This window comes from Bubalus kerabau, chromosome 6, assembly GCF_029407905.1.
Source record: "Bubalus kerabau isolate K-KA32 ecotype Philippines breed swamp buffalo chromosome 6, PCC_UOA_SB_1v2, whole genome shotgun sequence".
Lineage (NCBI taxonomy): Eukaryota > Metazoa > Chordata > Mammalia > Artiodactyla > Bovidae > Bubalus > Bubalus kerabau.
The window spans coordinates 86,861,707-86,883,757 of record NC_073629.1 but is presented as its reverse complement, the minus strand read 5'-3'; the positions used below and the strand labels follow the sequence as shown (position 1 = coordinate 86,883,757).

Below are 22,051 nucleotides of genomic sequence, written 5' to 3'. Positions count from 1 at the left end.
TATTATTTCAGGGTGTATGAATACTATGACCCACCCTGAAATTTCATTCCGGGATGAGGAAGAAGTGTTCACAGAACAAATTTTGTAAGGAGTAGAGAAACAAATGCTTGCCCCCTGTACACTGCTGTAACTGTGCAGGGTAAATCAGAATGTACTCCAGACTCGAGCCGTTCTCCCCTCCCTCTCCTGCATTGACAAATCTTGTTCTCTTTAACCGTATAAGATGACAACAGGCTGTAAGGAGTCTGGCTGTAAGGATGACAACAATCTGTAGACTGTAAGGCCTACAGTCCATGGGGTTGCAAAGACAGACAACTTAACGACTCAGCGAGAAGAACTGAAGAGAAGGGGAAAAAATTCTCTTAACCCCATATGGAACTCCCATACCTCCATGTATCTCCTGTCTTTACTTTTCTGCCCTCATTTATGACTTTCCTCTTTGTTCACATCACTCCAGCTGTACTGATGTAAGATAGTTATTCGTGTCAGATAGCAAGCACACCCCTGCCGCAGGGCCTTTGCACTTGCTCTTACCTCTCGGTCTGTATCGTTCCTGACTCAATGCTTCCCTCCCTCATTCCCTTACAGTCTCAGCTTAAAGTAACCTCATCATAAAAGTCCACTGAGATCACCCTGTATTAAAATAACAACATTTGCCCTCACCACACTACTTACTTTCTCCTCCCTGCTTTATTTTTCTAAAAAGCCCTATCACTGCTGACTTATTATATATTTGAATACATATATTATATATAATCTGTATTATATGTATAGATTATATAAATTATATATTCCTTTATTTTTGTCATCCCACGTTCTATCAGACCATAAGCTCCATAAAGGCAGGACTTTGTTTTTTCCCAGCTGTATCTGTAACCCATTGAACAGTGCCTTGAAAGCTAGTAGGGGTGATAGAATTCCAGTTGAGCTATTGCAAATCCTAAAACATGATGCTGTGAAAGTGTTGCACTCAATCTGACAGCAAATTTGGAAAATTCAGCAGTGGCCATAGGACTGGAAAAGGTCAGTTTTCATTCCAGTCCCAAAGAAAGGCAATGCCAAAGAATGGTCCAACTACCACACAATTGTACTCAGCTCACATGCTAGCAAAGTAATGCTCAAAATTCTCCAAGCCAGGCTTCAACAGTATGTGACCCATGAACTTTCAGATGTTCACTCTGGATTTAGAAAAGGCATAGGAACCAGAGATCAAATTGCCAACATCCCTTGGATCATCAAAAAAGCAGGAGAGTTCCAGAAAAACATCTACTTCTGCTTTACTGACTATGCCGAAGCCTTTAACTGTGTGGATCACATAAACTGTGGGAAATTCTGAAAGAGATGGGAATACCAGACCACCTGACCTGCCTCCTGAGAAATCTGTTTGCAGGTAAAGAAGAAACAGTTAGAACTGGACAAGGAACAACAGACTGGTCCCAAATTGGAAAAGGAGTACATCAAGCCTGCATGTTGTCACCCTGCTTATTTTACTTATATGCAGAGTACATCATGTGAAATGCAGGGCTGGATGAAGCACAAGCTGGAATAAAGATTGCCAGGAGAAATATCAATAACCTCAGATATGCAGATGACACCACCCTCATGGCAAAAAGTGAAGAAGAACTAAAGAGCCTCTTGATGAAAGTGAAAGAGGAGAGTGAAAAGGTTGGCTTAAAACTCAACATTCAGAAAACTAAGATCATGGCATCCGGTCCAATCACTTCATGGCAAATAGGTGGGTAAAAATGGAAACAGTGATAGACTTTATTTTGGGGGGCTCCAGAATCACTGCAGATAGTGACTGCAGCCATAAAATTAAAAGATGCTTGCTCCTTGGAAGAAAAGCAATGACCAACCTAGACAGCATATTAAAAAGCTGAGATATTGCTTTGTGAACAAAGGTCCATCTAGTCAAAACTATGGTTTTTCCAGTAGTCATCTATGGATGTGAGATTTGGACTATAAACCAAGTTGAGCATCGAAGAGTTGATGCTTTTGTACTGTGGTGTTGGAGAAGACTTTTGAGAGTCCCTTAGACTGCAAGGAGATCCAACCAGTCCATCCTAAAGGAAATCAGTCCTGAATATTCATTGGAAGGACTGATGCTGAAGCTGAAACTCCAATACTTTGGCCACCTGATGCAAAGAACTGACTCATAGAAAAGACCCTGATGCTGGGAAGGATTGAAGGTAGGAGGAGAAGGGGCCGACAGAGGATGAGATGGTTGGAAATGGCATCACTGACTTGATAAACATGAGTTTGAGTAAGTTCTGGGAGTTGGTGATGGACACGGAAGCCTGGCGTGCTGCAGTCCATGGGGTCGCAAAGAGTCAGACACAGCTGAACGACTGAACTGAACTGACAGCTGCTTTACAATGTTGTATAAGTTTTTACTGTATAGCAAAGTGAATCAGCTGCACATATATCTCCTCTTTTTTTGGGTTTCCTTCCCATTTAGTTCACCACAGAGCACTGAGTAGAGTTCAGTGAGCTATATAGTCAAGATCAAGAGAAGTCGCTCAGTCATATCTGACTCTTTGTGACCCCATGGACTGTAGCCTACCAGGTTCCTCCATCCATGGGATTTTCTAGGCAAGAGTACTGGAGTGGGTTACCATTTCTTTCTCCAGGGTATCTTCCGGACCCAGGAATCAAACCCAGGTCTCCTGCATTGCAGGCAGACACTTTACTGTCTGAGCCACCTGGGAACCCAAGAGCGATATAGTGAAAGTGAAGTCACTCAGTTGTGTCCGACTCTTTGCAACCCCGTGGACTGTAGCCCACCAGGCTCCTCTGTATTCCTCCTCCTCCAGTATTCTCCAGACAAGAATACTGGAATGGGTTACCATTTCCTTCTCCAGGGGGATCTTCCCCACCCAGGAATCGAACCCAGGTCTCCTGCATTGCAGGCAGACTTTTTAACCTCTGAGCCACCAGGGAACCTGAGAGCGAAATAGTAGTTTCTTATTATTGGGAGAGGGAGAGGGTGGGAAGATTTGGGAGAATGGCATTGAAACATGTAAAATATCATGTATGAAACGAGTTGCCAGTCCAGGTTCGATGCACGATACTGGATGCTTGGGGCTGGTGCACTGGGACGACCCAGAGGGATGGTATGGGGAGGGAGGAGGGTTCAGGATGGGGCACACATGTATACCTGTGGCAGATTCATTTTGATATTTGGCAAAACTAATACAATTATGTAAAATTTAAAAATAAAATTAAAAACAACAACAACAACAACAAAAAGTTATGAATCCTCTCAGAAGAAAAATGTAAACACATACAAAATTTTATATATAATTTCAAGAGTTTATGGATTCTTTGAAATATCAGATTAACAATTCTTCATCTAGTCTATTAATCATTGAAGACATTTTAAATTAAATAATGTATACAGTTTTGCAAAAAAAAAATAAATAAATAAAGTATCAATAGTGTGTATATGTCAGTCCCAATCTCTCAATTCATCCTACCTCTCCTTTCCCATCTTGTTGTCCACAGGTTTGTTCTCTATTTTTGTGTGTCTATTTCTGCTTTGCAATAAATCATATTATTTTTCTAGATTCCAGTCTCAGAAACAATTTTTTTTTGTTGTTTGTCTGTTTGGTTTTTTTTAAAGGAATGTTTCCTGACTTTCTTTGGCCTTTCCAAATTCTGTTTCTTCAGGCAAAAAAACTTCTCTTTTCCTTCCATTCTTTCTTCCTTTCTCCCACCCCAAATGAACCTGCTAAAATCTTGTGCATCCTTTGAGACCCCATTTCCATCCCACCCTCTCTGTGCTGGTGCCCTAGTCAGATGTTATCACACTCTGCAGAACTCTAACCTCTCAATTATATTTCACTTTAATCAAGTTCAGGCTGTTTACCACTAGAAGAGCTCGTGTTCTTTCTCGATGTTTAGATTTTAGAGATGACTCATTCAACAACCAACTTCCTTGGAAGGAAAGTTATCACCAACCTAGATAGCATATTCAAAAGCAGAGACATTACTTTGCCAACAAAGGTCCGTCTAGTCAAGGCTATGGTTTTTCCTGTGGTCGTGTATGGATGTGAGAGTTGGACTGTGAAGAAGGCTGAGTGCCGAAGAATTGATGCTTTTGAACTGTGGTGTTGGAGAAGACTCTTGAGAGTCCCTTGGACTGCAAGGAGATCCAACCAGTCCATTCTGAAGATCAGCCCTGGGATTTCTTTGGAGAGAATGATGCTAAAGCTGAAACTCCAGTACTTTGGCCACCTCATGGGAAGAGTTGACTCATTGGAAAAGACTCTGATGCTGGGAGGGATTGGGGGCAAGAGGAGAAGGGGATGACAGAGGATGAGATGGCTGGATGGCATCACTGATTCGATGGACGTGAGTCTGAGTGAACTCCAGGAGTTGGTGATGGACAGGGAGGCCTGGCATGCTGCGATTCATGGGGTCGCAAAGAGTCAGACACGACTGAGCGACTGAACTGAACTGAACTGATTCAACAACCACAGGTCCTTCTCGTGTTGTAGAATTGTAGATAGCTGTCTTTGAATTCCATACAGCAGGATAAATCCTAAATCTAGACTTCCTAATCCCTCAGCTTTCTGCTTTCTCTTTCTCTTTTTCCTCTTCCCCCTCTTCCTCCTTACTTGTTCTCTTCTCTTCTTCATCATAAGAAAGTCCCAAGCACACATTTTATGTCCATCATTTTTTTCAAGCTTCTTTCATTTACTTGTCAAGGAGAAAGCCCATCTCTTCCATTGACTGGCCTGCCCTGTGGCCATGCTAAGTAAGGAATTTTTCTCTCACTTGGCCTATGGAACAGCTGAAATGCCCCCAACTGTTAGCCTCCAACCATTAATGTTATAAAGCACAATGGTGTCTGTCAATAATGACTTTGGTAAGCTTGTCATCTATTTTTTTTTTAAGTGGACAATTTGTTTTTATTTACAAACCCAATAAAAATGGAAGTTTAGAAACTAGTTTTTATTAACTATTTTAATAATTTTAATTCACTGAGTAATTTTAAGATATATTAATTTGTGCATGGGGGAAATGACATGGGGTCATTGAGCACATGAAATCATTTCTGTCTTCCCTGAAATGGTTTGGGAGATGAGGCTGGTCAGTCACTTTAGCTCAGTGCCTCCCTAGTAAGATCCCATTATGTTTTTGGCTAAGAAGATGGTAATATTTCATGATGAAATTTGAAATTAAAAATTTACAAATAACTTATGCTTTTTCTCAGGTTTTTTTTTTTTTAACTTCCTCCCTGTTTTTATTCCCTGAGATCATTTGCATGAGAAGGAATTTCATTAGAATCCCTTGTTGAGAACCTCTATAATAGACAAAATTAGACTTGGAGATAAATTCTCTCACAACTTCTATGGAATGAGATATGTTAAATAGTAGATTAAACAGCTTGTTTATCTACTGTTGGTCACCAGCTCAACTAGAGCCTCATCTCTAATACCTGAGCCTCCTCCCATGATCCCAGGCAAAAGTCATCGCAAGTTTGTTTGTGTTGCCGTAGTACTTTATTCTTATGAATGTCATTGCATTCATTTTATTTTATGAAGTAGAAAATGGCAACAGAGGAATGGATAAACAAGATGTGGTTCATATATACAATGGAATATTAGCCATTAAAAAGAATGAAATATTGCCATTTGCAGCAACGTGGATGAAGCTAGAGATTGTCATACTGAGTGAAGTAAGTCAGACAGAGAAGGAGAAATATTGTATAATATCCCTTATATGTGGAATCTAAAAAGAAATGATACAAATGAACTTACTTACAAAACAGAAACAAATTCACAGACTTAGAAAATGAACTTGTGGTTGCCAGGGGAAAGAATGGTAGCGCGAGACAGTTAGGGAGTTGGGGATGGACATGTACACACTGCTTTACTCAAAATGGAAGACCAGCAAGGACCTACTGTATAACACAGGGAATTCTGCTCAGTGTTATGTGGCAGGCTAAATGAGAGAGGAGTCTGGGGGAGAATGGATACATGTATATATGGCTGAGTCCCTTTGCTGTTCACCTGAAACTGTCACAACATTGTCAATCAGCTATATTCCAAGACAAAATAAAAAGGTTTTTTGTTTTGTTTTTTTTTAATAAAAATGTAGCAAATGGGTGTCTCTGCCACTAGCCCTTGAGCTCCCAAGCCTACTCCTTGAGCTCCCAAGGGCCATGACGGTGGCTCATTCATCTCTGATGCTCAAGGTCTAGCATATACTGAGCTCCAGTCTGCCGTGTCCCATTAATAGTCAGTGGACATTTCTTGAGTAACTGCTATGGGCCAGGTATTTTTGAAGCATTTGGTGTTCTTCACTGCTTGTAGTAACCCTCTAAAGCGCTGCTGTCCCTCTTACAGATGAAAGAGAATGTGAGTGATTTACCTGGTCATGCAGTCAGTCAGTAGCACAAGTGTCTGAGCTCAGGTCACTGAGAGCCAAATGCTGTGTTCTTTCTCCCTTCCTTTGGAGCTTAAAAGATCTTTAAGGCACCCATTGGTAAGATTTAGCTACCATCTCTATAAGAGCGTGAAAAATATTTCTAGAACTGTGATCATCCTTTCAAAGAAGAATCAGAATAAGGGACCCAGAAGGAACTTTAAAGATCATCCAGTTGAGTTCTCTGATTTACAGATGGCAAAGTGGAGTCCCAGAGAGGACAGAGGTCTTGGCCACCATCTCCTTTACCAGTTGGAATTGTATGACCCTTCCCCTTCTGATCCCCCCACAGTCAGCACCCGAAGTTCTCCGCAAATTCCGTGACCCTGTGCACAGAGTGGCCCATGTTGAGCTCTCTGACCCCACATTACACAGCGTCTCCTTTCCCTTCTTCTCCTACAACCCTGCGATGCTGCACTCCCCGTTTCCCCTCCTTCCCCCTTTCAGTGGCCCTTTCCCACTCCTCCTGGTTAATTCCCACTTAGCTGTCATATCTTAGTTCAGACATCATCTCTTTCTGGAAGCTTTCAGACTCCACTAGGTGGGATATCTGCGTGCCCCCATAGTATATACCTTTATCGCAGTACTTGTTGTGTTGTTTGTTTGTTGTTAGTTGGGTATCCTTGCTCAGTGGTGTGAATTCAAGGGCCGGTATTGTAGCCTATTCATTTCTGTATCATGAGCGCCTGCTACAACCCCGACCCAAAGTTGGCTTTTGATGAATTTTTAATTAAACAATTGTTCATGTAGGACTCAGGTTGGAAATGGGACAAGCCTTGGAGATGTGGTGGTGTTGAATGCTCATCTTGGTATCTTGAAGGTATTCCTGAGGGCTCTCCCAGTCTTGAGGATCCAACGAAACCCACCATTCCATAATGCTACAATGATTCCCTAGTGTCCCCTGTGCCTGGGTGCTGCACTGAGAACTTCTGGCATGGCAGGTGCAGCTTCCTCACCCAGATCTGATGGTCTCATAGTATCTGCTCTTTACTGCCACTAAAGGAAAAACTGCTGTCAGAGCAAGGAGAGCTGGGGGAGGGCTTCTCAGCCAACATTGCCAAGAGCAGTCAGGATTTAGACTAAATTCAAAGGCCAGAACCTCGAGACCAGGCATGTCATGAGTGACAGATAGAGATGAAGGTCTTGGGTGAAATGTTACCTAAATCAAGACAGAAGTAGGTCTGAAGGGCTGACAGGCCCCATCCGCTTTGAGAGGTCCAAGGCTCGCATTTATGTTTTGAGTTTTCTGGCTTGGGTTGGTCAGGTGGTTTAAAGGTCCATGGTCAAAGTAGCAGGTCTGAAACATTCAAAGAATGGAGTGGCAGAAGGTGGTAAAGGGCACAGTTTGGGAAGAGTAGATGGATTAAATGAGATGAAGGACTTTCTGGGGAGATGTATTTGAGGCAACGCCTGTTACCCTGCCTAGAACTGTTGACTTAGCAAAGTAGAAAAAACCACACATCCTTATGCACCAGGAGGCCAATCCAGAGCTTGGAGACTCCTGAGGCTGGGGAAGGTCGGGCTCTGTGTGGACACTTACGTAGGCTGTGACCGCAGGAACTTTCGGGCCACATAACAGACAATTATCATTCATTATGCATTCAGTTGTGAATCAAAACAGACCAAACTGAACCACTATGCAAGTTTGGCCTCTGGTAATCCCGAATATGTGCTTGAGATGGGGGAAGCAGTGGGTTTGTGGACTTCCAGCTGCAAAGTAACCAAAACAGAAACTGGGAATATATTTCCCCTATTGTCTGCAAGAAAAAAAATCTCTACTCTTCAGCATGTCGTGAAAAGGCTTTCATCATCTGACCTCTGCCTGCTGTCCACTCATAGGTCTGACATTTAATATTTTCTTGTCCTCCTCCATGGCGGCCTGACGTTGGGCAAGTTATATAACCCTGCTGAACCTCAGTTCCTTCATCTGTAAAAATGGGAATACAGATAGCTACCTTACAGGCCTGTAATAATTATTACGTGAGATAGTGCAGATAAAGCCACTAACACAGTCTTTTGCTCACACCTTGTGCCAATTCAACATCTGTATGATTTTTGTTATTATTACTATATAGTCTACACTCTAGCCAAGCCATTATTTGCTAAGAACTTACGCCTTTATTGAAAAGTTTATCAGAGTCTCTTGCCTTGTTGGACATCATGACGACACTGCAGACTAGGACAAGGACAGACTTCTTTTCATCTTTATTTCTCCGGGGCCTGACACAGAGTAGGTGCTCAATTAAATGTTTGCTGAAGCAGTGTGTGAAGTGTCTCTGTTCCAGAGAATCTTGATTCCACAGAGGCCCCAGGTGTTGCCTGGGCCCTCCTCTCTTCCCCCGTCTTAGGGACCTGCTGGGTGTCAGAAACCACACGAGGTGCTTTGCATGCACAGTCACAGCTCATAGCCCCAGCTCTAGAAGGCCGCTGCGGAAGCTCTTCACAGATGAGTGCAGAGCCTCAATTAACAGAAATGCCTCAAGTGTAAACATTAGTTGGGTTGTTTTTTTTTTTTTACCATCAACCCATTAGGGACACAACTTGAGATCCAAGCCATCCTCATGGTCTGGCTAAAAACAAATGAGACCCACATTCCTTCCACCCAAACCCTACTGTATCTCCAGCCATTCACACCCTCTGCCGGCATCTCAGTTATTTGCACCTGAGCAGGATTAACCAGGCCAGTCTGCTCTCTTCACTCAGAAAAATGTAGATCAAACATTGCCTGGCTTAACATTTCCTGGTTCAGGAAGTTAAATAATCAGCTATCGCTTGTTGATTATTTACTGTGTGCAGGCACCATGTCAGGGTTTTCTCTCTGTTGCCTGTAGTATTCCTGAACCTTCTGGAAGGTAAATACTCTTGTCTGTCAATGACATGGGAGAAACCAGGATTCACCAGAGTCTCATAACTTGGTAAAGAACCTGTGTGCAATGAGGGAGACCTGGGTTTGATTCCTGGGTCAGGAAGATCCCATAGAAAAGGGAATGGCTACCTATTCCAGTATTCTTGCCTAGAAAATTCCATGGACAGAGGAGCCTGGTCATCGCAGAGCCAGGGGGTCACAGAGTCAGACACGACTGAACTACTAACACTTTTCACTTTAATAACTCACCGCACAAGTTTTAACTCCCTATCTGGCTCAACTGAAATCCTCTTCTTTATGGCACTATTTGGCCTTGAGGAAGGAGTCTCACCAGCCCCAGACCCCATTAACCAGCGCTCCCCTCTCTGTATCCCCCAGAGGCCAGCGTGGAGGGTCGAGGAGTGTCTCTTTCCACCATGGCTGTGTGCTCAGTCACCACCCTCCGACAGCCTGCCAGTGAAGTGGAAAAATAGCTCTGACTCCTTACCCTGACATCTGTCCCTCAGGTGAGAGCCAGATTCTCAGATTGCTAGGCCAATGGCGAATAAGCCCACACCACACACAGAGGGTATCAACACACAGAGCGTTCTGGCGGAATTCACACATCCTGGAAGCCAGGCTGGCCCTGGTGGCCAGTCTCATTTAATCTTATCTCTGATTGCTGCATGATGAGTGGAGAGAGGGAAGCAGGACCCTAGGGAAGCACACTGAGCTCCAGAACCCAGGCTTGGTTTGCTCATTAAGGGAACCCTTAGGCGGTGCCCTTATCCTTGCAAGGACCAAGGGCCCCTCTCTGTAAACCCACAGCCCAGGCTCACACCCAGAATGGGAAGGGCTGCTTCCACTGACCCTCTTACATCCATTTGACTTTTCTGATTCCCAGAGAGCCAAGAAGCAGCTAGCTATAATAGGAAGAGCATGGCTTTTGGAGTCAGACAGACCCAGACCAATCCCCTTTCTGTCCCTTGGTACCTGTGTGGCCATGAACAGGGCTTTGAATTTTGTGAGCTATGGTTTCTTCATCTGTAAATCAAAGTGAAGTCGCTCAGTCATGTCGTAGTCTTTGCAACCCCATGGACTGTAACCTACCAGGTTCCTCCATCCGTGGGCTTTTCCAGGCAAGAGTACTGGAGTGGATTGCCATTTCCTTCTCCAGGGGACCTTACCTACCCAGGGATCAAACCCTGGTCTCCCGCATTGTAGGCAGATGCTTTTACTGTCTGAGACACCAGGGAGGCCCTCTGTAAATCGAAGAAAATCGATAAATATGTAAAAACCATCAGACATAGTAACTGTTTGGCAAATGTTAGCTGTCTTCCCTTCCCTTTTCCCCTGTGTTTATTTGCAGTGCCTTTAAATATATAAACATATAAACCATTGTATTGAGTTGGCCAATAATTTCATTTTTCCATAAGATGTAATGGAAAAACCAGAACAAACTTCTTGGCCAACCCAGTAATTGTCATTTGTTACATTGTGAGCTAAATAATGCTTTCCAGGTAGCTCAATGGTAAAGATTCCACCTGCCAATCCAGGAGACACAGGTTCTATCCCTGGGTAAGGAAGATCTGCTGAAGAAGGAAATAGCAACCCACTCCACAGAGTTAGGCACGACTGAAGCGACTTAGCAACAGCAGCAGCAGCAGCAGCAGCCAATATTCTTTGCTTGGAAAATTCCATGGACAGAGGAGCCTGGCAGAGTACAGTCCATGGTGTCACAAAGAGTCAGACACGACTTAGCACAGGCTAAATACATGACTGATCTATAACAGAAACTTTATTTAAACCACTCTTCCAGAACTGTAACCCTGACCTACATCAGGTCATTTATTTTATATTTTGCAGATACCTGCTTTTTTCTCTTTTTCTACCCACTCCCCCATGCTTTTTTCCTAAGGAAATCCAGATGGGCCCTGATCCATTCTCATACACTAACTAGCCTATAGCCTAGTTGAAATCAGGCCTGCCTCACATGCAGATAATCTGTGCATAACAAAAGCTGCCTCCAGGCCATTGCCCACAGCTGAACTTTGTTACTCTGCAGCCCTCCTTTCATTTGTTTCTGATTGTTCTGCAGTGTTTACATATCGCCTATATTAGCGTGGTCTTCTATAAGAGTGCAGGCAGAGGGCACACCCCCTCAATCAACTTCCCCTCTGAGCAGCCAGCATCCTTTCTTCTTTAGTCCCCTTGCCTCTGTGGTACAAGCCATTTCTCTTTTATAAGATCTCATTTAAATAGGAAAGCAATTTATTAAGTAAGTTATTTTTATCTAAACATGAAACTCCCTTAATATTCTTAAAGAATTTCTATTGAGTATAGATCGGAGGCTTCCCTGGTGGCTTGGTAGTAAAGAGCCCACCTGCAATGCAGGAAACGCTGGACATGCAGGTTCGATCCCTGGGTGGGGAAGATCCCCTGGAGGAGGAAATGGCAACCCACTCTAGCATTCTTGCCTTGAGAATCCCAAGGACAGAGGAGCCTGGCAGGCTACAGTCCTGGGTTCGCAAAGAGTCGAACACAACTGAGAACTATGCGTGCATAGAGAGGAAGAAAAAAATACTCTGGAATGTGTGGGTTCTCTCTCTTTTTTCTCTTTCTCTCCCCAATATAGGAAAATCTCATCATGCCTGTTGAATTTGCAAGTTACATATTCCATTCGAGGTCCAGAAGGCACCAGGCTTGCTCCAGACCAAATATGGAAGAGAGGGCTCTCTGTCTCCTGTGTTCTTACAACCTTTTTCCTCTAAAACAATGTCTCAGAAAAGTTAGGGACTCTTACATCCCATCTGGGTCTAAATCCCGATTCTGCCTTTTGGAAGCTGGGAACTTGAGTTACTATCTCTAAAGCTCAGCTCCCTTTCCCATCAGAATCACATACAGCACAGGCCATCCCAGCATCTTGGAATATATGTGAAAGTGCCCCCACCCCCATCAGATGACAGAGACGTTTCAGGGCATGTCATGGCATTTGATGGCAGTGACTCTTCAGCACCCTGGATGCCTGCTCCAGAAATGGCAGGACAGAGGGCCATAATCACTTGTCTGCTCTGGACATGCTGGTAGCCAGAGAAGGTTGAATTTCACACCATTTCTCCCCATCTTCTTTCTCCTCACTTGCATCCAGCCATCACTATGTTTTGGTGTTCTCAGTCTCTGTTGTTACAGAGAAAATGTAAGGGGTAAACCCCTTCACCCTGAGTTTTGAATAAACTTCTCTGTTTATAATACTTTTGTAGTTACTCACTGAGGGAAGTATCATATAAATATGGATAGTTTTTAGTTTCTCTTCTGGCTTTATCTTCTATGAGGCCAAAAATGGAGAGAAAATTCTGCAGAGGAGGATTCTTCAGGTCTAGACTTGCATGGACGTGGCTCAAGTTCCTGAGTATCCCCTGATTAGCAGGAATGGGGTGTCTGGGGAGCACTTCCAAATATGTATGCACAGAAATTCTTTTATCAAAAGAGGCTCCACTATAAATCAGCCAAGGCTCTCTTTGCTTTTATATTGTATGCTTTTACCAGGGTAAAGCCTCGATTGTGTTTAATCCCAGTGGCAGATCTTGCCAATAAAACGGAACTCATCCGAGGGAGAGTTTGATTCTTATCTTGCGTTCTCTCCTAGAGTCAGTGCAGCTTCTGTAGCCTACTTGAGCTTTCTACTCAAGAGCATGTCAGAGCGTACATTTTAAAATTAAACACCCACGTGTATGCCAATCCATAAATAAGAAGTACACTTTGGCCGGTATGGAGGTGATGATATTAATACAGGCTTCATTTCCCTGGGTCACTGAATGTACCAGGCACGGCACCAATGCCTATAATAGACTGTGGCACATTTAGTCTTTACAAATCTGTAAAAAGAGGTCCTCTGCACCCCATTTTTCAGATGACTACCCCCAAGGGGCTAGGTCACATAGCAAGTTAAGACAGAACATTGAATATTAAACCAGAAAAGCAGAGTCCATGGTCAGATTTATGAGATAGCTGAGGCCAGACCACGGTCTTAATAAGGGACATGCAGAAAGAGATCAGGAGCAGGGCTGGGAGAGAAATGTCCACAACTTAGCAGGCAGAGTCAGAGCACGTCTGATGGAGGCGCTGTCTCATAGGTGCCAAGGGTCTGTCACAAGGGAAAAGGCTGTGTCATCCCCCTCTGGACCTGCTGATTTGCTCAGCCTCAGTTATGAAACTACTCACTGGTATCATTTTTCCCCCCTTGCTATAACTTTTTTTTTTTTCCTTTAAGCTTTTTATTTTATACTAGAGTATAGCCAATTAACAATGTTGTGATAGTTTCAGGTGGGTAGCCAAGGGACTCAGCCATACATATACATGTATCCATTCTCCCCCAAACTCCCCTCCCATCCAGACTGCCACATAAGATTGGGCAGAGTTCCTTGTGCTATACAGGAGGACCTAACTGGTTATCCATTTTAAATATAGCAGTGTGTTCATGTCCATCCCCAACTCCCTAATTATCCCTTCCCCCTATCCTTCCCCCTGGCAACCATAAGTTCGTTCTCTAAGTCTGTGAGTCTCTGTCCATTTTGTAAGGAGGTTCATTTATATCATTTCTTTTTAGATTCTGCATATAAGAGATATCATATATTTCTGATGCTCTGTTCTGGGCACCTTTTTAAAGGGCACCTAAATTCTATACTTTGGCCACCTCATGCGAAGAGTTGACTCATTGGAAAAGCCTCTGATGCTGAGATGGATTGGGGGCAGGAGGAGAAGGGGACGACAGAGGATGAGATGGCTGGATGGCATCACCGACTCGATGGACGTGAGTCTGAGTGAACTCCAGGAGTTGGTGATGGACACGGAGGCCTGGTGTGCTGCAGTTCATGGGGTCGCAAAGAGTCGGACACAACTGAGCAACTGAACTGAACTGAAATTCTGTAAGGGGGAGCTGCTTTATATAGCAGCTAATTTGAAATCAAAAGAGCATTGGTTGAACCATATTTGAGAACCACTTAATAGCACTGTGCTCGCTCATTCATGGGGGGTGTGACAAAAATAGAAAATACAGTTCTGATTCTGAGGGTCCAATTCACTATGTAACATCAGAGCATCAGAGCTAAGAATCTGTCTGATGGATAAATACTGCGCACACAGAGCACCCCTCCTCCTCTTTAGCTCCCTCCCCCACTCCCCGGTGGCCCCTCCCCCATTACAGAAGAAACTGTGGTTTACCCACCACAGACTGTTTGGGCTGTGAAAAAGAGGCCAGATATGATTTTACATCTTTGGGGTCACACAGCTGTCAAAGCTTCCAAAGCTGAAGCCAGTCTGAGCTCCCTGGAGTGCATCAGGCATTTGTACAGAGAAGGTTGAGCGTGGCTTCTGGTCTGCAGGGGAAAGGAAGCTGGGGGAACTTCAGAAGGACCCCCAACGTCTTCTTGGCTATTCAGTCTCTCTTGCAGTCAACTTTGGGTGTGTTTAATGTGAGTGGATAAGAAACAGATGAATGACATTGCTGTTATGATCACATACCGGTTTCAAGATGATAAAGAAGGAGGTTTAAAGGGTCCAGAATCCTTTGCAAATAATTCAGGACATTCCAGGCAATATCTAGCAGCTTCCCTCCATCCCCAGACTGGGGACCATTTGTTTGGGTGACACACCTGCCCAGTACCCTCCCCGCCTGCCCACTTAGACTGCTAAGCCCCAGAAGATATCTGTGAACGGAGTTTATGTGTTCTTGTTTTGCTCCAGCTGAAATAAAGGGATTGAGTTTCTAGGAAAGGCAGACTTTATTGGAGGACTCTGAACCTTTCCAAAACCTCCAAATAGAGGAGAGGAAAACTTGGCAGACCTGAGCTTTATTAGCCACAGATCACTTACAGTGATTGGATATGTGTTTTATTCTATGGTTGTTCTTAATGCATGTGAGATAACTAATATTAATTAATTATTAGTAAATTTATTAAAACTATTAATAGTAATTTTAGCCATTTCTTGCATATGTGTGATGATTTCATTTACAAAGCATACTCTGTAGATATAAGTTGTATTTATAGACCTCAGTATACATATTTACACATGTAATGTTAGAATTGCCTACATCATGGAAGTACTGAGAGCTAAGGGAAGATGCAAGGAGGCACACCCACCTGGGAACTAGGAGAAAAGTCGGAGTTCAGAGAAGGTTTCCCAGAGCAGGTAAAGGTAATATGGAATGGAGTCTTACAAAAGGACATTTTAGAGTTAGTCAGGGGGTGGTGAGGGGGGCTGCCCTCTTTTCTTGCCTTTTTTGGTTTGTTTGTTTTGTTTCTTTTTTAATGTGTATTTCAAATAAGCAGCTAGGTTTTCTTTCTTTCTTTCTTTCTTTCTTTTTTTTTTTTTTTTATGGCCGTGCCCCACAGCATGTGGGATATTAGGTCCCCAACCAGGGATTGAACCAGCACCCTCTGCACTGGAAGCACAGTCTCAAACATTGGACTACCTGGGAATTCCTGGGGCTGCCTTTTAGAAAGAAAGAGGAGAATTGATGCAGATTCAGAGATGAGAAAGAAAATGGCTCACTTGTGGAATTTCTATGCTGTGATGAGCTTACTGCAGTAAAAAATAAAAATGATAGGGCAAAGAGTGGAGGAAATGACCACATGAACCAAAGGTCTATTTGGCCAAATCATACGTAGATCAGGTCAGAGAGGTGGGAATGTCTGGTCAATGTCTAAAGGATGTAAGTAAAGGAAGTGATAGAATTATATTTGTGTATTAGAAAGACCACTGGGCTGCAGGCATGGAAGTTAGTCTCTGATGGGGCTTGCAGACTGCAGGGAGGAGGACAGTATTTGAGGAAAATAAACCAGTTTAATTGCTGTTGCAAGAACCCAAGCAAGAAAAGGTAAAGGACTGACTAATGTAATGGCAGTGGGGAGAAACATAAAGGTTTCTGTTTGAAAATAGAGTTGACCGTACATGCGACCTAACGTGGAGCAATGAGTGAGATGGAGAAGTCCAGGATGATATTCTGCTGGTTAAGTAAATAGGGTACCATGTAGTAAGACAGGGACCCCAAGACAGGAGGAGCCCTGGGAGGAAGAATGACAAGGTCTATCTATATTGGACATGTTGATTAGACATTCGGGTCAAATGTCCTATATGGAACTCAGGAGTGAGGTCTGCATTTGGAATAAAAATCTGAAACTCAGCAGCATAAAAATTGTTATAACTACATGAGAGTGAGCTGACCCTGAGAGATGTGGTAAGTGAGACAAATCCAGGAGGAAAGAGGAAGAAGAGCCCACCAGAGAGATGGAGCTGATGAGGGATAGGGTCTGGAATTATCCCCATTTATAGTTGAGGAAAGGGACTCAACGAGATTCAAAGGTTCACGGCTAGGATGCAACCCAACCATAACTGACAGCCAGCTTTTGGTAAAGAATCTACCAGCAACACAGGAGACCTGGGTTCGATCCTTGGGTCAGAAAGATCTCCTGTAGGAAATGACAACCCACTCCAGTATGCTTGCCTGGAGAATTTGGTGGACAGAGGAGCCTGGCAGGCTACAGTCCATGGGGTCACAAAGAGTGAGACGCAACTGAGCGTCTAACAACACTTTTCCTAACTCCAAGGTCTATGCTCATATTACCAAACCATGTTTATTTACTACCTTTAAGATAACACATGGTTCCTCACCATTTTGTAGGAGAGGCTCATTGCAATTCAGCCTGAGAAGTGCAAAAATAGAGGTGAATGCTAAGAGCCCCCATTCATAAACAGAATTCTCTGTGCTCTTTTTTTGTACTGTGTAGTGAGCTGGGAGCTGGCTGGAATGTGTATAAATGGTTTTTTCTAGTAAGACGATAGCACAGTCCATTTGGAGGGAGAGATGAGCCACCACGGAAATACCCAGGCCCACACATGCCTGCGGCTACCCTCTTACATTCCCAACCTGGCTGGAGGCACTCAAAACAAAACCTTCTGTTCCCTCCCAGGACCACTGGCGCCTGCAGCCTGCCTCCTGCCCCTGCCAGAGGCTTAGGCCAATCTTGGGATGATGGGATGGGGGAAGGCAGAGTGGACGTTGCTGGAGCAGCTCTCTGCCCTGAACCCAGTCACTGCCCCCAGAAAGGTGTGAGCAGGCGCCTGGGTTTTATCACCACAGGGAAACTCAGCTGACTGTAGCATAGCCCTAGATGAAAAGTCAGCCAGTGGCATCCACTCCTGGAGCCAGCTCGGATACAGACATGAAAAGAGGCAGGAGCACATGGAGAGAGACTTCTAATCCCAACTCCACCATTTCTGATCCTTGTGATCCTGGGTAGTTCGATTACGGTCCCCATTCTTGTGTCTTCACCTGTAAAATGGACTGTGTGTGTTTGACTCCATGTATTAGTAGGATTATTTTAAGTCTGAATGCAAATGTACATTCAGAAGTCACTTGATGCCTGAGTGACTACCCAGCTCATCCTGTTCTCCAGTGCCTACTAGATTGTAAACAGGGATTATGTCATTTACATGGGTCTCAACACCCATCTTTCTTTTTATATTTAAAACAGTAGTTTGAAGTCAGTGTGTATCCAGTAAGTAGTTGCTGAATATTTACCCAGCTAATGTAAGATATTATAGATAATAGCCATTGAATATAACCCATGAAGTTGGCAATCTGGAGAAGCCCCCAATAATGTTGGCCATAGGTCAGAGAGTTGTTAGAGCAAAGTTGGGTACTTAGAGATGCCCCAAGAAGCAACCCCAGATGACCCCATGAGCCCCAGGCCATGTGAGAGCAGAGTCTGTGTTGAAATATTAATAGTGTTCTGGAGAGTTCCGATTGGCCAGCTAAGAGAGAATGACTCAACTTTCAGGAATCAGAGAATCTCAAAGACAAAAGAGATATTAAACATCTCTAGTCCAGGCTATTTTATGGGTAAGGAAAATATAATCTGGAGAGAAAAATAAGTTGGTAGATCATAGCTTAGATCCTTCCTGGACCTTGCAATTACTCCTTTTGTATTTACAAGTTATTTGACCTCCTTCAGCTTAGATTTCCTCATTTGTGAAGTAAGTATAATAATAGTATCTATCTCATTGGGTTGTCATGAGTATTAAATACGATAATGTCTGTAAAGTGCCTCGAAGAGTCTGGCATGTAATAAACCCGCAATAACTATTAGCAATTGCTATTTTATTACTTATTATTATTTATATATTATTATTTCTTCTTTCTGACTTTGAGGGTGGTTTCACTGAGGCTTTTTTCCCGTCACCAGATTTTTAAAATGGAATCTTTGACAAGCAATAGGATATGTTGTTGCAAAAATATACCCATCCTTCAGACCTTGTGAACTTTTATGTAAAGTGGAGAATTTAAGTCCTCGTAAAAACTGAGATGCTTGCATAGCTTCATGCCTCTGAGGCTTGTTACCTGGGATACCCTCCCTGTCCACCAAAGGAAGCGCTTATTCATCCCTTAAGGCCTGGATCCCACGTGGCCACTTCTGTGAAGTGCTCGCTCTTCTCCCAGGCAGTTTGGGCTCCTACCACACTCCTCACCCAACTCACTGTAGCACTTGGCATGTTTTGTTGTAATTTGTTAATTTCCACCTCTATCTACCGAGTCTGACCAGGAGCACCTTGTGGAAAAGGGCTGTGCCTTATTGTTATTCTTCTTCTTCTCCCTTCTCTCTCCTCACTGTTCTTCTTCTTCTATTATTATTATTATTCTGCCTTATTATTTTATTAACCTTGTTGCTGATCTTAGTGCCTGGCATAAAGTGTGCAACCAAATATTTTGTCTTATTGTAGGTTTTTATAACTTTATTTCTATCACACATAATTAAACAATATGTCAAAGGTTTCCATACAATTCATACTAAATTGAATGCTCATGTAACATCACCCATTAAAAGGAATATTCCAGAAGGGAATATTACCAGTATCTTTTAAGTGTAAAATTTTGACTTTACGATTTAATAAATGAAATTAAAAGACGCTTACTCCTTGGAAGGAAAGTTATGACCAACCTAGATAGCATATTCAAAAGCAGAGACATTACTTTGCCAACAAAGGTCCATCTAGTCAAGGCTATGGTTTTTCCAGTGGTCATGTATGGATGTGAAATTTGGGCTGTGAAGAAAGCTGAGCACTGAAGAATTGATGCTTTTGAACTGTGGTGTTGGGGAAGACTCTTGAGAGTCCCTTGGACTGCAAGGAGATCCAACCAGTCCATTCTAAAGGAGATCAGCCCTGAGTGTTCTTTGGAAGGAATGATGCTAAAGCTGAAACTCCAATACTTTGGCCACCTCTTGTGAAGAGTTGACTCATTGGAAAAGACTCTGATGCTGGGAGGGATTGGGGGCAGGAGGAGAAGGGGATGACAGAGGATGAGATGGCTGGATGGCATCACTGACTTGATGGACATGAGTCTGAGTGAACTCTGGGAGTTGGTGATGGGAGGCTTCTGGGAGGCCTGGCGTGCTGTGATTCATGGGGTCACAAAGAGTCAGACACGACTGAGCGACTGAACTGAACTGAACTATTTTCTTGTTGTATTTTGCTTAATGTTCTAGTTCTTAAAGTAAGTTTGAATCATGATTTGGACATGGCTCATTGGCACCCCGCTCCAGTACTCTTGCCTGGAAAATCCCATGGATGGAGGAGCCTGGAAGGCTGCAGTCCATGGGGTCACTGAGGGTCGGACAGGACTGAGCGACTTCACTTTCACTTTTCACTTTCATGCATTGGAGAAGGAAATGGCAACCCACTCCAGTGTTCTTGCCTGGAGAATCCCAGGGACAGGGGAGCCTGGTGGGCTGCCATCTATGGGGTCACACAGAGTCGGACACGACTGAAGTGACTTAGCAGCAGCATGATAAGTAATCCTCCCAAGTTTATACCACTGAAAATATGATAAACTTTGCTTCTATATCAGCTTCTGTGTGCTCTGCTGAGTCACTCAAACTCGTGTCCAGCTGTTTGTGACTCCATGGACTGTAGTCTTCTGGGCTCCTCTGTCCATGGAATTCTCCAGGCAAGAATACTGCAGCAGGTTGCCATTTCCTTCTCCACGGGATCTTCCTTACCCAGGGACTGAACCAGCACCCGCTGTGTCTCCTGCATTGGTAGGCAAATTCTTGACCACTAGGCCACCTGGGAAGCCCATGTCATCTTCTACTTCATTATTAAGAATGTTGACTAAATGAAACCAAGAATGCATCTAGAGACTTCCTTAATGGTGGTGGTGATGGTTTAGTTGCTAAGTCATGTCCTACTCTTGCGACCCCATGGACTATAGCCTGCAAAACTCCTCTGTCTGTAGGATTTTCCAGGCAAGAATACTGGAGTGGGTTGTCATTTCCTTTTCCAGGGGATTTCCTGACCCACGGATCAAACCCAGGTCTCCTGCACTGTAGACAGATTCTTTACCAACTGAGTTACCAGGATGTGTACTTAATGGTAGCAGTTACTTTTGGCTATGGCCATTCATCCCAGTCACCTGACTATCCCGTCATACCTTCCTCATTTCAAGAACTAATGTTTACATGGTATTTAACACATAATAAGCTGTTTATAGGTGACAGCTTATTTTATTTTCATGAAAGTCCTACCACATTTAAATCATTCTTCCCATTTTGGAACTGAGGAAACTGAGGCTTAGAAAGATTCCCTTTCATAAGGTCACTTGGCTAAGAACAGGGTAGTCATGATAGAGTGAAGACAGGTCTTTGACTCAGTCCTTTCTTTCTCCTCTCCCTTCACAAGTCTATAGGGGGAAACTTATCAAAACTTTTGCACCTGAAGATTCCCTAACCTATGTGTCATCAAGGCCAGGAGGTTGGTTCAGTCTAAGTGAGTCTCTTTTGGCTCTAATGACCCTTGCTTTCTGCCCTTTAAAGGTAAATGAAGGACTCAAAGAAGCAATGGTAGCCTAAAATCAGGAAGAAATACAGAACAGGAACAAATACAGAACCTGTAGAGCCTGACTGCTTTGTATTTTTATAACCTTGGGTACCTTGTGTATGCTATTTAATGGGCTTCCCAGGTGGCTCAGTGGTAATCTACCTGCCAGTGCAGGAGACACAGGAGATGTGGGTTCAATCCGTGGGTCAGGAAGATCCTCTGAAGGAGAAAATGGCAACCCTCTCCAGTGTTCTTGCCTAGAAAAATCCCATGGACAGAGGAGCCTGGTGGGCCACAGTCCACAGGATTGCAAAGAGTCGGACATGACTGAGCAACTGAGCATGAGCATGTATGCTGTTTAAGAGTCTCTGCCTCCGTTTACATATCTGAACAATAGGAGTAATGACAGAATATTCCCCTTAGGGTTATTGTGGGGATCAAGTGATTTAATTCCTGCAGTGTGCTTAGAATATGGTCTTTAATAAGTACCCAATTAATTGTAGTGGTTGCTGTTGCCAATAGCACATTATTGCTGGAAAGTCAGTGTCCTGTATGGACACCTGTTATTAGTGGAGTAAAATGTGCTCCTTCCCTTTGAGTCCCAGAGCAGCCTTCAGGCCAAGATAGCCATCAGCATGGAAAGGGCTTTCACAAAAATTTTTCTGAAGTATTTAGGTTTACTGCAGAGGATTAAAGTACACATAAATACACGAATGTGCACTCGGTCTAAATAAACTCTTACTTGTTTTCTCCCAGAGCTTGGGAGTAATTGGAGGTGCTCTGGGGAACATATTTCTGTATCTGTTTCCTTGCTGTAGTCAGGATGTCCAGTGAGAAGCGTGTGCCATTCCAAATGAGTGAACACAAGCAGGAATCAACTCAGAGCATTCTGGACAGTCA

General features: G+C 43.5%; 1 protein-coding gene across 17 annotated transcripts in view; it reads left to right on the top strand.

Annotated features, from left to right (window-relative positions):
• The window catches only part of FGGY (FGGY carbohydrate kinase domain containing), a 514,571-nt gene that overhangs the window by 329,329 nt on the left and 163,191 nt on the right, over positions 1-22,051 (top strand). The window contains exon 1 of one of the 17 annotated variants that reach the window (XM_055585697.1): positions 14,067-14,087. The exons of the other annotated variants lie outside the window; for them this stretch is intronic. Coding sequence (XP_055441672.1) covers positions 14,082-14,087 — 6 coding nt within the window. The 5' untranslated portion in view covers positions 14,067-14,081. Of the gene's footprint in view, positions 1-14,066; positions 14,088-22,051 lie in introns of those variants that run through there. 17 annotated transcript variants of the gene reach the window in all.